The sequence below is a fragment of the Neofelis nebulosa genome, chromosome 15 (genome assembly GCF_028018385.1).
Source record: "Neofelis nebulosa isolate mNeoNeb1 chromosome 15, mNeoNeb1.pri, whole genome shotgun sequence".
Taxonomy (NCBI): Eukaryota; Metazoa; Chordata; class Mammalia; order Carnivora; family Felidae; genus Neofelis; species Neofelis nebulosa.
Window position 1 is genome coordinate 65721827 of NC_080796.1, and position 15985 is coordinate 65737811.

Genomic DNA, 15985 nt, shown 5'->3' on the forward strand with positions numbered 1-15985 from the left:
ATACTCTTTTTACGGGAGAAATGTTCCCTCCGAACCAGAACAGATAAGTAAGTATAATGAGGAGCTATTATCAAACAGTAAGGTCAACAAAGAATCTTTTTCTATTTCTAATACTGTCAAGTGGACAATGTCAGTAAACTTTCTATGCGGTTGTTGTGGAAACAGTCTGCATCCTCTATCTTAACTGGCCCCTAAAGATACGCAAATTACAGCATAAAAAGCAAGCACCGCAATCAACAAGATGAAATCAGTTTCCAGTCCACGGACAGTCCTTACAAGCAGATCACCTGGCCTCAACTCAACGTTCATTTTTCCATTCACCAGTTATCCTCTTCAGCATCTAATGTCCTTGGGCACTGTACCAAGTAAGCTGTGACACGAATGAATGGTCACACTTTGTAATTTCAAAATCGTCCAAAAGCTACGTCTACGTAAGAAGAAAAAAAACCCCATACCTTTTCCTAACAGTATTCCAGCTACCAAAGCCTTCTCACAAGCCAAAGCTTTATCCTCTTTCCAATCGCTTTTTGCCCAAAAGGAGCTGAAGTGAAAGCTAGGCCACCAGGTTTTCCTGGAGTTCCACTCTTCTTGGACCCAGGCAAGGTGGTTCCTGGAAAAGAAAAATGTCAAAAGAGGTCAGTGATGGAGATGGACCTATACTGGCAGAATATGAACTTAAGAAGAGTCTGTGGAAGGGAGCCTGGGTGGCTCAGTCTGACTTCAGCTCAGGTCATGATCTCATGGCTCGTGGGTTCCAGCCCCGTGTTGGGCTCTGCACTGACAGCATGGCACCTTCTTGGGATTCTCTCTCTTTCTCTCTCTCTGCCCTGCCATGACTTGCACGTGCTCTCTCAAAAATAAATAAATAAACACTTTTTAAAAATGACAAGGGCCACTCCTTCTTTTCTCAAAATGGTATTATGATCAGAGGCATAGTTTTAGATATCCAGCTCACAATGGACTTAACAAACATCTGCTGAATGGATAACTGACGATGATCTTATGAGGCCCTAAAAAGCCCCACAAAAAATTATTGAAAACCAGCTGGGAGAAAAGCAGTTTCCATGTGATCTTACAAGATGATGACACACAGATCACCAAGAGCTTTACAAACAGCCTGGCGGAGAGTGGGGATGACCCCTTTTTGTCATCATTTCCAACTTGAAAATGCACACATTCTTTAGTACTCCAGTGGTAAGGTACAGTACTTACTTGGACACAATAAAAGAAATCTTTTTTTCTTTTAATGTTTATTTTTGAGACACAGAGAGAGAGACAGAGCATGAGTGGGGGAGGGGCAGAGAGAGAGGGAGACACAGAATTCAAAGCAGGCTCCAGGCTCTGAGCCGTTAGCACAGAGCCTGGTGTGGGACTCGAACCCATGAACCATGAGGTCATGACCTGAGCCAAAGTTGGACGCTTAACCGACTGAGCCACCCTGGTGTCCCCATAAAAAAATCTTAATAGAATTTTTGTATGTTTTACCTGTGACCTTATTTCCTTGCTTCTGATGTACCAAGAAGAAACAACTGAAGACACAATTCAAGAAATCAAAAAACATAAGCAAAGAATGATACTTAAACATTGACAGACATCAGCTACAATACTGGGAAATTTTACTGGTGCTGAGCCAGTAATAAACACTGCTCCTCTTACTTACCCCATTAAAGTCTGTCTCAGATATTTTGCCAAATATTTCCAAGCAGTTATATTTTTAGTGCATCCAGCAAAATCTAAGACTCCAAATAATACTTCCAGCCCAAGTTTATGGTGGTCTTTTTTTTCTGCAATGGTCACAACAATTAGAGTTTACACAAGATACTGAAGTGCACAAAGCTAAAAATATATATTCAGTTGATAAAATATTACTGAATTGTAAGCCTTCTAGTTTGGTTAACGGTTTAAAATAATTCATTCTGTTCATACTCTCCTGTGATAAATCTGAAATATTCAATAATTCATTAATTTAGTCTTTGCTAATGAAGTCAGAGTGGTGAGTCTGATTTCTAAATGAGCTATACTTTACTGAGAACATTAAAGTGCCTGCCCTATGTAGACATTTTATATATGTTCTCTTCTAACAGGAGAGGGACTGACACAGTCCCAGTACCTATTGGACTTAAGCTGATTTCCTTCTATGAAGAAGTTATGTTCTGGGGCGCCTGGCTGGCTCAGCTGGTGGACTGCATGACTCTTGATCTCAGGGTCGTGAGGTCAAGCCCCGTGCTGGGCATGGAACCTACTTAAAAAAAAAAATGTTCTTTTCTATACCGAGCTGAAATGCAACAGAGATTAAATGAGGTGAATTATATTGCAGCCATTTCTCTTGTGCTAAATATTGCCTCATATTCTACAGCAGGGGTCAGAAAACTTTTCCTAATAAAGGGACAGTAAATATTTAAGCTTTGTGAATGATACGGTCTATGTCACAGCTACACAGCTCTGCTGTTGTAGTGCAAAAGCAGCCACAGACAACACATAAATGCTCCAAAAGAACCTGATTTATAAAAACAGATTAGGGGTGGATTTGGCCCATGGGCCATAGTTTGCTAGTCTACAGCTTATCTGCACATGGAGATACAAAATAAAAATTATTTACCTGATTTTCTCAGTAATCTATGGAATTCTAACATGAGTTTATGAGATGGTACAATCTGATACAAAATCTGGAAGAAAAAAATAATCTTGTAAATTTTACACGTGATAACAGCATTCCTCAAATTTCAGCTTAGTTTCTTTTTTTTTTTTTTTTTTTTTTTTTTAAATTTTTTTTCAACATTTTTTATTTTATTTTTGGGACAGAGAGAGACAGAGCATGAACAGGGGAGGGGCAGAGAGAGAGGGAGACACAGAATCGGAAACAGGCTCCAGGCTCCGAGCCATCAGCCCAGAGCCTGACGCGGGGCTCGAACTCACGGACCGCGAGATCGTGACCTGGCTGAAGTCGGACGCTTAACCGACTGCGCCACCCAGGCGCCCCTCAGCTTAGTTTCAAATAAGGTCCTTATTGCCTAATATGCCCTCAGTAAATGAATCAAGGATTTAAAACATGTTTTGCTCTTGTCCAGTTTCAATTTGGGTATAGAAAGGTGTTCTATGTAAAGCTATTTTTAAAAATCCCTGTCGGGGCACCTGGGTGGCTCAGGTGGTTAAGCGTCCAACTTCGGCTCAGGTTATGATTTTGCAGTTCGTGAGTTTGAGCCCAGCATTGAGCTCTGCTGACAGCTCAGAGCCTGGAGCCTGTTTCAGATTCTGTGTCTCTCTGTCTGCCCCTCCCCCACTCACGCTCTGTCTCTCTCTCTCTCTCTCTCTCAAAAATAAATACACGTTAAAAAATTTTTTAATAAAAAATTTAAAAAAATAATAAAAATGCATTTAAAATGGTCAATTCTATGTTATATATATTTTACCATTAAAAAAAATTTTTAAGCAATGTCCTATACAGTAACAACCCCAAACACAAAACAGGGATAAATTTAACAAAATATATACAATAAGAACTATAAAACATTTCATAGGGAAACAAAAGACCTAAATGAATGGAAAGACATATGATGTTCACAATTTGGCAACCTCCATACTGTTAAAATGTAAGTTTTCTCAGAATTGATCTATAGATTGGAAATCCCAGCAAGACAATTTCTAGCACTAGACAAGCGGATTTAAAAATGTATATGGAGGGGCGCCTGGGCGGCTCATTTGGTTGAGCATCCGACTCTTGGTCTCGGCTCAGATCATGATCTCACAGTTTGTGGGACTGAGCCCTGTGTTGGGCTCTGCACTGAGGAGCCTGCTTAGGATTCTCGCTCTCTCTCCCTCGCTCTCTCTCTCTCTGCCCCTCCCCTGCTCATGGTATCTATCTCTCTCTCAAAAAAAAAAAAAAAAAAAAAGGCATTAAAAAAATAAAAATAAAAATGTATATGGAAAGGGGAGCCTAGGTGGCTTAGTCAGTTGAGTGTCCGAATCTTGGTTTCAGCTTGTCATGATCCCAGGGTTATGGGATCGAGCCCGTGTTAGGCTCTGTGCTGAGCATGAAACCTGCTTGGAATTCTCTCTCTCTCTCTCTCTCTCTCTCTCTGTCTCTCCCCCCCCCTTCTCTCTCCAACTCATGCTCTCTCTCTCTAAAGAAATAAAAATAAAATACTTAAAAAGAAGTATATGGAAAGTCAAAGAACCTAGAAAAACAATTTTGAGAAAGGACAAATTTATATGACCGTCATGACACAGACTCACATAAAGCAACAGTTATGACATGTGGGGTAGCTATAAGGATGGCAATACATAAACCACTGGAAGACAACAGAGCCCATATATATGGTCAATTGATTTTCAACAATGTTACCAATGTAATTCAAAGGAGGACGAGGAGTCTTTTCACCAAATGGTGCTGGAATAACAACATGGGGGGGAAAATGAACCCTGACCTTGACCTCACACTACACAAAAAAATTAGCTGAAAATCTGTCATAGACCTAAACACAAATTTGTACTACTTCTAGAAAAAAGAAAAAAAAAACATAGAAGAGAATCTTCATTATCTTGGGCTTGGCAAAGATTTCTTGGACAAAAAGTAGTAACTATAAAAGAAAAAATGCATAAACTGTACTTCAAAATTAGAGATTTCTGCTCTTCAAAAGACATTATTAAGAAAAAAAAGGCAAGCCACAGACTGGAAGAAAATATTCTCAGTCCATGTTGTGAATCCTATGTCATATGCCTTAGGTAAGGACAGATTATATAAAACTAACAAATCCATGAAAAGACAAATTACTCTCTAAAAAAAGAGACAAAACATTTGAACAGACACTTCACAAAAGATGATACAGAAGTAGCCAACAGGCATATGAAAAGATACTCAACATCATCAGTCATTAGGAAAATGCAACTTAAAACCACATGAGACACCACTGCATATCCACTAAAATGGCTATTAATTCAAACGATTGACAATACCAAGTGTTAGTGAGGAAGTGAGAAACTGAACCTTCACATACTGACGGCGTGAATGTCAATGGTACGGTCATTTCACAAACCGGTGGGGCAAAAGGCAACAAAAGCAAAAAAAAACAAGTGGGACTACACCAAACTAAAAAGCTTCTGCACAGCAAAGGAAACCATCAACAGAATGAAAAGGCAACCCAGTGAAAGGAGAAAATATTTGCAAATCACCTATCTGGTAAGGGTTTAATATCTAAAATATAAAGAGCTAATACAACTCGAAAGCAAAAAACAAACAAAAAGGTACAAACTTCCAGTTATAAAATAAACCTAAGTCCTGGGGATATAATATAGAACATGGTGACCATAGTTAATACAGTATTGTATATTTGAAGTTTCTGAGAGAATAAATCTTAAAAGTTCCCATCACAAGAAAAGTAAGTTGTAACTGTGTGGTGATAGACGTAATTGTGTGGTGACAGACAGATAGATAGAATTACTGTGGTGATCATTTTGCGATACATACAAATACTGAATCGCTACACTGTTTATCTAAAAATAACATACCATTATACACCAGTTACATCTCAATTAAAAAAAGAAAACAGTTGGACAGTTTCTTATGAGGTTGTTTCAAATTTTCCAGCAATTCCACTCATACAGTTACCCAAGAAAAATGACAACATATATGCACATAAAGCCCTGTACGTGAGTGTTCACCGCAGCATTCATAGCAGGCAAAAAGTGAAAATACACCATCAAGAAGTGTATGTGTAGAAATGGAACACTACACAGCAGTAATAAGGAACAAATTACAGACACCCACAATAACATGGATGACTCTCAAAAACATGAGGGGCAAGACAAGCCACACAATAAAGAGCATATATTGCAGGTTTCACGTGTATGAAATTCTAGAAGAGGTAAAATTAATCTGTCGTGACAGAAAGCAGATCATTATTTGCCTGGGGCCAGAAAAAATGTGGGTAGATAGGCTACAAAAGGGAAATCAAAGATGTTCTGAGAGGACGGAAATGTTCAGCGTCTGGATCATCATGGTAGTTACGTGGATGTATGTCTCTGTTAAAACGCCTTCAAGTGTACACTTAAAATAAGTGTCTTGGGGCGCCTGGGTGGCTCAGTCGGTTAAGTGGCCGACTTCGGCTCAGGTCATGATCTAGCGGTCCGTGAGTTCGAGCCCCGCATCGGGCTCTGTGCTGACAGCTCAGAGCCTGGAGCCTGTTTCGGATTCTGTGTCTCCCTCTCTCTGACCCTCCGCCGTTCATGCTCTCTCTCTCTCTGTCTCAAAAATAAATAAAGGTTAAAAAAAAAATTTTAAATAAAAAAAAAAAATGTGTCTTATTGTGTGTGAAAGGTTCCATAAAGCTGATTTTCAAAAATTATCAAAGCAGAACTTTCCAAGAAGGGTGGCAAAGGGTTTCTGCCCTCAGTCTCACTTGGGCAGGGCGCCGGGGGAACGGACGTGGCAGGATCCCCTCAGGGCAGCACCTCAGGGCGGGATCCCCTCTGTCCACTTCAGGGCACCATCACACAAACAGAGTGACTTGCTAGGAGTGCCAGAATCTGCAAGTTGGAAGGCACGACCTAAGGATGTTTTGAAGTTTCTTTTTTTTAGTAATCTCTTTACCCAACATGGGACTTGAACTCACCACCCTGAGATCGAGAGTCACATGCTCTTCCAACTGAGCCAGCCATACGCCCCTAAGGATGTCTTAAAGTAGATCTCCGACCCTGTTCAGTCATTGAAATAAACATTTTATACCTTCAGCACACTTATCAGTTTCTCTCTTGGTGCCTTCTCCCTCTTTAGAAAGTTGTATAAGTAGACGTGAGCATTTGGATTTGACGGGAACTTTTCATCGTAGGCATAATTGGTGAGTACCTCTCGGGCTCCATCTTGATCCCCATAGAACTCCAGCATCTATATAAAATAAGTCATAATGTCTTCGCTAAATTCTGTAAGACAGCTGAGTGAAAGATAATGCACAACTTGACTTTGTTGATGGGTACAAAAATTCACTAAAACGACAAACAGTACTTCCTGTACAGGGAACGACAGTAATGGCAGTTTTTGCTGTCACCAGCATACGTTACAACCTCTGTGGAACACAGATCACTTACAACAAAGGCCCACATGGGTTCCCATTTCTTCCTGATCACATTTTTGTTACTGAAAAATGCAGCCACTTCAACCTAGGAACTGTTCCTGAAAGAAATGAAGGCCTCAAAGCAGGGCCCACCTACGAGTGAGAAAGACCCCACGAAGCAGCTAAACTCAGTGCCGACATGACTTCAGCCACAGAAGGAGCACATGGGAACTAGGATTCCTTCCTTTTCGTTCCCACCCACACAGGGGAATTCCCAGATGCACTGGCATGTGGTTTCAGAGAGTATCTTTTAACAGCATAATTATCACGTTAGCGTTTACGTAACTTTCAAAAATTCTGAAGATTTATTCCCAGTGCCAAGCCCCCCCACCACCCGCTGTCCTTTCACAGCAACTCTGAGATGACACAGCACCCTGACGAACTTCCTAAAAGCAATTATTCTTCACCCCACATTATGACCTAGTTTCAGATTTTTGTCCCCTGGGCTTCTCTAGCCCACGAAATATAAAATATCTTTCTGCTTGGGAACACCTGGGTGGCTCGCTTGGTTAAGTGTCTGACTCTTGATCTCAACTCAGGTCATGATCTCAGGGTGGTGAGTGCAAGCCCTACGTTGGCTCCGCACTGAGCATAAAGCCTACTTAAAAAAGCAACAACCAACTTTTTGCTTTCCTTCTAAATTCAATAAGAATACTAACGAATTAACATTTACAAATTATATTGCTATTAATTTTATAAATATTCGACCATGACCCATTACTCAGTGGTGAGGGGAACAAAAACAGTAACATTTACAGGATATTAGTAAAACAAAAATGACTCAGACCAAAAAGACATATCATATTCCCTCTTTTAAATTTTTTTAAAAAATTTTTATTTATTTATTTAAAGACTTTATTTTTTTAAGTAGTCTCTATGCCCAACATGGAGTTTAAACCCACAACCCTGAGATGAAGAGTTGCATGCTTCACTGACTGAGCCAGCCAGGTGCCCCTCTCTGTCTTTTTAAAAAAAACAAAACAATTTTGTCCATTTAGTTGCCTTCTGACCAATAAAGATAAGGCTTATAACAAATGAAACGAATAAAACTTTATGAGAAGCCTACTTGCCTCTACATAACTCTTCACAAAAGGGTCCCAAACTCCAGGAGTTTGAATCAAGGCACCAAGGTTTACCGATGTCTTCCAACTGTGGTTGAGCATAGTCTGGGATGCTGTGTTGTAAGCATAATCATCTTCATCTGTTCAGAGATAAAAGATTTTTGAAAGTTATTCACTATCGAGGACACTCCTGATAGTAACGGCAATCAATGAATGAACTATCCACAGGAAAAGTTCAGGCCCTGATGGCTCCGCCAGTAAATCCTAACAAACATTTAAAGAATAATACTACATCTTCACAAACTCTCCCCGCCCACCCCCAACACCCTCCCTCCCTGCCAACACACACGAAAGGAACAAAAGGAAGTGTGGTCAGGAAGGCATACCTGGGGAGCTTTGAGAATGAACCTAGGTGGTAGCTACTTGGATATTTGTTTTAAATTATTCATTTTATCACACATTTGTGTACACACTTTTTCTGCATGTTATATTTCACAGTCTTAAAGGTTTAAAAGGAAAGTTAGTCTAGGGGCACCTGGGTGGCTCAGTCAGTCAAGCGACCGACTTCAGCTCAGGTCACGATCTCACCGTTTGTGGGTTCGAGCCCCGTGTCGGGCTCTGTGCTGCTGGCTCTGAGCCTGGAACCTGCTTCAGATTCTGTGTCTCCCTCTCTCTCTGCCCCTCCCCCACTCGTGCACGCTCGCACTCTCTCTCTCTCCCCCTCTCAAAATAAATATTTTTTAAAAAATTTTAAAAGAAAAGTTAGTCTTTCAAAAGTGACAGCTAACAGAAACAAAATACTTTTTATTTTTGGCCAAAATAACAGCCCTTCCCCTTCCCCAAAATGTATAGGTATTCTCCTCCCAGAGGATCAACTAAATATATATCAATATGGACCAGAATATGAAGTGATAAAGGGAAAATAGATTAAGAAACTATAAAGAATTTTAAAAGGAAAAAAAAAAAGCACACCCCTGAGTCAGTGAAGTGGAGTGTGAATTTACCGTGGAAGGGGGTCTCCAGTCACCAGCGCGTCAAATCCAACCAGGACAGGCCAAGAGCAACAGAGAAAAATCCCAAACCAATACTGAGCATTCGTTCAGGTGTTATGTTCTCATGAGTTCAGTTACACAGAACCAGTCCTAACCTTTCTTTATTAAACAAACATCCAAAGTTAAAGATGATCTAAAAAGCTCCACACATTATGTCATCTTTATGTCTTCTTGGTAGCGAACAAGCCGTCAGATGCAGAAAGGTCCTAAATCATCTACCCGTGGAAGAGACCGTGCAAATGCCATGTTCCTACTGCTTTTATCATCAATGTTTGTTTGACTTCCACCTAACCAGAAAGGTTAGAAAAAGGCAAATACTGACTTTAAAACTCATCTAATCAATTAATATCAATAAGCCTTTTTTAGTTCTTTAGCTTTTATTTATTTTGAGACAGAGAGAGAGAGAGAGCGTGAGCAGGGCAGAAAGGCAGAGGGAGGGAGACAGAATCTTCAGCAGGCTCCACGCTCAGCACAGAGTCCACGCAGGGCTCAATCCCACAACCTGGGATCATGACCTGAGCTGAAATCAAAAGTCGGACACTCAACCGACTGAGCCACCAGGTGTCCCTCAATAAGCCTTCAAAAAAAAAAAAAAGAAAATTATACCAGGCATTATGTCAAGGTTAACCAAAGAAATAAGAGATATGTAACCTCAGAAGACTGATTAGTCTAGAAGAAAGAAGAGATACAACATAAAACAGACATGAAAAAACTTAGGACAATTAAAAAGCAAGAGGTAAAGAGTCAAATGATATAGGTCAGACGTGGAGCTATGAGGTTTATGGTATGAGAATGAGGGGGTCTAACGAGTCATGGAAGGGCAGATGGCCTTCTAGACGGAGAGGAAGCATGAAGACTGGACAAGATTATCACAATGAAGACAGCTTTTCACGAGTGTCTTGGGAGAGATCATACTCAGAAAGAGGGAATGGAATTTTGAGATTAGTGAACCTGCATATCCAAGAGACCAAGGGAATACTACGTACATATAAGTATCATAAGGAACCACTGCTTATACATATTAGCCGATATATACGGGGACTGAGATTTGGATGGAGGATGAGAAAATAAAAAGGGTTAATCCTAGAGAGGCTATGGAGGAAAACTACACAAGAGAAGGAAGATGCAGAGAATTAAACACAAATCCGGGGATGGGAGAGGTAACATCACCACTGGAAGCCAGAGAAAGGGAACTCTGAGAAGTGGGGACATGCAGCCAATTCCTGGTGTGGTCAGTCAAGAAAATCATGACCTTTGTACAGGAACAAAACAACTTTACCTTGCCCTATTCTCTAAGCATATTAGAGAAGAATATGAAGAATATGAATATGAAGAATGACATCGTAAAACAGGGGCACCTGGCTGGCCCAGTCAGAAGGTCGTACAACTCTTGATCTCAGGCTGTAGGTTCAGGCCCCACACTGAATTTAGAGATTACTTAAAAATAAATTTCTTTTTTAAAAAAACGAACATTATAAAACAAACTAAACTCCATTCTAAACACACAGGAAAATGGGGCGCCTGGCTGGCTCAGTCAGTAGAGCACGCAGCTCTTGATCTTGGGGTTGTGGGTTCAAGCCCCATGCTGGGTATAGAAACTGCTTGCATAAATAAACTTTAAAAAAATAAATAAGTAAAAATAAATTTAAAAAACAAATAAATACACAGGAAGAAATGTTTATTATATGCAATAATGTCTACTAAAAAAAAATTTGTAACCTTTCTTGAAAATACTTAAAAAAACAATAAACTGGGGCACTCGGGTGGCTCAATCAGTTGAGTGTCCAACTTCGGCTTAGGTCTGATCTCGTGGTTCATGAGTTCAAGCCCTGCATCAGGGTCTGTGCTGACAGCTTGCTCAGAGCCTGGACCCTACTTCAGATTCTGTGTCTCCTTCTCTCTCTGCCCCTCCCCAGCTCACGCTCTCTGTCTCTCAAAAATAAATAAATGTAAAAAAAAAAAAAAAAAAATTAACAAAACAATAAATCTAACATGATCATGGACTTAATTTATGCATCATCTAATTTATGTCTGAAAAGTATGATATATCAGAAATATTACAAAGGATGATCAAGAATTTTACATCAATAGATATGTCTGTTCTCAGCAGTATCTGGAAAGAGCCAGGCTTCAAAGTAGGGGAATGAGGTTATTCCTTAATATCCTGTTTGTCTAGGGGCACCCAGATGGCTCAGTCAGTTAAGCATCTGACTCTTGATCTTGGCTCAGGTCATGATTTCATGGTTCGTGAGTTCAACCGCCACATCAGGCTCTGCACTGGTGCCGCAGAACCTGCTTGGGATACTGTCTCTGCTTCTCTCTGCCCCTCCCCCACTTGCGTGCACGCTCACGTGCACTGTCTCTCTTTCAAAATAAATAAACTTAAAGGAAAAAAAAAAAAGATCCTGTCTGTCCCTCTGATTCGGTCTCATAGCCATAAAAAGTACACTCATCTTCACTCACCAAGATTAGACAATTCCATCTTCTTTTTAGACCAAGTATAATACTGCAAAAGCCCTTTATAGGCCTGAACAAGGTTGATTAACACTTCCTGGGACGATGACTTTTCACCGTATCTCCATGTCTCTGCACGACTGAGATTTCTGTTTGCATCCTCAAGCATTCCATGATGCAGAAGGTATAATGCGTGTTGTAAGGAGATCTGCAACAATAAAAAGAAAAAGCCCACTGACAAACAGGTCATTAGATATCCGTTCATCCAAAACTTCAGTAAATATATATGCTGGGGCTAAATCCTTGGTAGTACATAAGTGATGTAACAATATTGTCTCTATCATCAAAAACGTCAATTTAGCAAAGAGGAAAGATACATGAAACAATTAACATTATGCAAATGGGAGCTAAATTAGGTAAACTCACAAAAAGAAGGCAGTGTCATTTAGTGAAACAAACAGACGCTTTCAAGACAGATAGTCCTGGCTCAGATGCTACTTAAAACTACGTAAACCTGAGTATGTTACTTGGCCTGAGTCTTCCCTGTTATATGGAACAATTATTATTAACCCTTCAGAAGGATGTTATAAAGATTAGATGAGATAATACCTGCATCCCACCTAGTGCCTAGTTTGGTCCACAGCAGGTGATCAGTACATTATTTTATAGATGTCATAGAAGCTCAGAGAAAACATCTTAAAAAGGACTACTGAAGAATGTCATTGGTTCAAATGGAAAAGTGAATACGTACTATAGAAGCAAGAAGAACAACTACACAAAGAATGAGCATCACAAGTAGGGAGGATATTAAAGAGGGGAATAACGGGAAGCACAGTTAGTCATGTGAGTAGAGTCAGAGTTCAAGGCCTTCGTCACAAACTACTTCAGTAATTTCTCAACTGGTCTCTCTGATCTTGTCCCTCTAAAATCTGCCTTCCATGGGGCTGCCAAAGAAACCCCATCTTGTTACTCATTTGTGTGAAACCTTCAATGGCTCCCACTGCTTACAGAGGAAAAACTAAGCTCCCTGGGGATGGCACAGAGGACCCAGCCGACTTCCCGTGGCTTCTACCCAAGTGACTTTTAGAGTAACTGAAGCACTGGATGCAGGGCTATCAAATTCTCATCAATCCCTGCCTTGCCCGCCCAGCTTTTCCTCTGATCTGCCCAGTGAACACCCACTTGTTTTCTCAGCCTCAGCTGAAGCATCGCTTCTTTCCGTGACCCCCCTATGCATTTAATCCCAGCCCTCTCTGATTCCAGAGCTGACCGTTCCCTCCTTCATCTTCTCACTGTATCTTGCGTTTCTACTCTGGTACCCATAATTGATTCCACATACATGCCCGTCTCCCTCTACTGCAAGGACTATGTCTAGCACATTATCTGGAAAATAGCAGAAAGTGTTTTACAGGAGATGTTTTACTGCCTATCTTAATTATCACCCTCGGACTCTGGAGTGTGAAATACGGTTCCTTTCAGGTTTCTTTACTTCAACTGAATAGATTCTATGGGCTTAAAAGAACCCAACCAATAATTTAGTTAAAATTCGACCCTCCCTCCCTAATCAAATGGCTAACCAGTGTCTTCCTGAAAGAAGAGAGGGGAGCACACACCAAGACAGGCCATTTCTTTTTCCAACCGTTCAGCTGGAAAGTTCTTCCTCAAGCAGAACCATAAGCTGCTTCCGTTTAAATTCCACCCGTAGCATACCTGGGCTACCAGAGAATAAGATCGCGAGAGCGCACCTGGCACGTAAGGAGAACCTCCGGAAATTTTTTCTAATTAAGAAAAGAATCCTAAACTGGGAGAAATCTTTCTTCAAAATAAGAAAGCAGTAAGAATGTAAAATGGTGCAAAGTTAAACGTAAACTTGTATCTTTGTATATTTTATATTTGCTTACATACAGATTTACATACATTTTATATGTATAAAACGTGGCCCAGCAATTCTACTCCTAGGTAATATACCGAAAGGAATTCAAAACAGGAACTCAAAGAGATACTTGTACACCAATGTTCACCACCAACAACGGATGAATGTGTGAACAAAATGTGATAGGTACATATGATAGAATGCTAATGAGTCATAAAAAGCCATAAAAAGTTCTAATACTTGCCACAACATAAATAAGTCTTGAAAACACGATGTTAAGTGAAATAAGCTAGACCCAAAAGAACTAATACTGTTTGATTCCACTTATGTAAAATACCTAGAATAGATCAGGGTGTCTGGTGGCTCAGTCAGTTAAGCATTCGGTTCTCAGTTTCAGCTCAGGTCACAATCAAGTGGGATCAAGTCCCCCGTAGGGCTCTGCCACTGACAGTACAGAGCCTGCTCGGGACTCTCTCTGTCCCTCCCCGAGTGGCGCAAGGGCGTGCACTCTCTCAAAATAAATAAATAAACATTGAAAAAATCTAGAATGTGTAAATCCATAGAACAGCAAACATATTAGAGGTTACCAGGGGCTGGGAAGAGAGAATGGGGAGTAATTCCGTAGCGGGCATAGAGTTCATGTTTGGGATGATGAAAAATGTAAACCACTGGCGATGGCTGTACAACACTGTGAATGTCATTAATGCTATTGAATTGTACACTTAAAATGGTTAAAATAACATATTTTATGGTCTATATATTTTACCACCATAAAAAAATTGGAAAATAGAAAAAGTAAAAACAAAACAAAAAAAGAACCACAGAGTAAATATTTTAGGTTTTGCAGGCCATATGGTCTGTCACAACTACTCAATGCTGTCATTTGTCACACTAAAAGCAGCTGTGGCAATGAAATGAATGGGTATGGCTGTGTTTCAAGAACTTTAGAGATACCGAAAAAAATTAAAAAGCAAAGCATTTTAAAACTTTATTGAAAAAGTACTCTTTTAGTTAAATGTATACCACAGACAGGGAAGTGTCTACCATTTTGGAAACATCGCAATGTTTCTGGATGAGACTCAATGTTTTTGGATGAGGCTTTAATAAAAAAAATCTAGAAAAGGAGCTCTGCCTACACATTAGGACCATTAAAACATTTTTATGAATGGATCGGAGAGTTAATATGCTAAAATGTCCATACCACCCACAGCCATTGGTATTTTTTTCCCTGCACATTCTATAATTTATTTATTTTTTATAATTTACATCCAAGTTAGCACATGGTGCACCAATGATTTCAGGAGTAGATTCCTTAAGCCCCTCACCCATGTAGCCCATCCCCCTCCCACAACCCCTCCAGCAACCCTCTGTTTGTTCTCTACATTTAAGAGTCAGAGCCATCTATAAATTCAATGTAATCCTATCAAAATTCCAGGGTCATTTTTCACAAAAGTAGAAAAAACAATCCTAAAATCTGTATGGAGTCACAAAAGACCCCAAATAGCCAAAGCAATCCTGAGAATGAACGATGCTGGGGCATCACACTTCCTGACTCAACTACATTATAAAGCTACAGTCGTTAAAGCACGCGGTGCCTGCATAAAACAGGCACATAGACCAACGAACGGAATCAATAGCCCAGAAATAAAGCCACACATATATAATCAACCAGTTTTTGACAAGGAAGCCAAGAATACTCAATAAATAGAGAAGAGACAGTCTCTTCAATAAATGCTACTGGCAAAATTAGATACTCTCAAAATAATGAAATTCATCCTCTATTTTCTACTACTTACCAAAACTAACTTAAAATGAATTAAAGACTTAACTACTCAGACACGAAACGATAAAACTCCAAGAAGAAAACATAAGAAAAAAAGGTCCTTGACACTGGTCTTGGCAATGATTTTTGTCACCAAAAGCACAAGCAATAAAAGCAAAAATGAACAAGTAGGACTATATTCACCTAAACTGCTTCTGGACAGCAAGAGCAACCATCAACAAAATGAAAATGCTATGGAATGGGAGAAAACATCTACAAGTCATATATCTGATGGGGTTAATATCCAAAATAAATGAGGAACTCAGACAGTTCCATAGCAAAAACCCCAGCGGTGCCTGGCTTGCATCTCTTGATCTCGGGGTCGGGTTTGAGCCCCACGTTGGGTGTAGAGATAACTTAAATAAATAGAACTTAAAAAATAAAATAACATCTTTTTTTAAAAACCCAATAAAAAGAATGAGTAGAGCGGGAATGCAAACTGGTGCAGCCACTCTGGAAAACAGTATGGAGGTTCCTCAAAAAATTAAAAATAGAACTACCCTAAGACCCAGCAATTACACTAGTAGGTATTTATCCAAGGGATACAGGTGTGCTGTTTTGAAGGGACACATGCACCCCAATGTTTATAGCAGCACTATCAACAATAGCCAAAGTAT

The 15985-nt window shown here is 39.9% G+C and overlaps 1 protein-coding gene across 4 annotated transcripts in view; it reads right to left on the reverse strand.

Annotated features, from left to right (window-relative positions):
* TAF1A (TATA-box binding protein associated factor, RNA polymerase I subunit A) overlaps nucleotides 1-15985 on the reverse strand; it is a 38200-nt gene that overhangs the window by 10053 nt on the left and 12162 nt on the right. For all 4 annotated transcript variants that reach the window (XM_058702445.1, XM_058702443.1, XM_058702446.1 and 1 more), the window contains 6 exons: nucleotides 11683-11881; nucleotides 8177-8307; nucleotides 6722-6880; nucleotides 2600-2666; nucleotides 1661-1784; nucleotides 456-610 (listed from right to left, as the gene is read on the reverse strand). In XM_058702445.1, the coding sequence (XP_058558428.1) occupies nucleotides 456-610; nucleotides 1661-1784; nucleotides 2600-2666; nucleotides 6722-6880; nucleotides 8177-8307; nucleotides 11683-11881 (835 nt within the window). The remainder of the gene's footprint in view (nucleotides 1-455; nucleotides 611-1660; nucleotides 1785-2599; nucleotides 2667-6721; nucleotides 6881-8176; nucleotides 8308-11682; nucleotides 11882-15985) is intronic.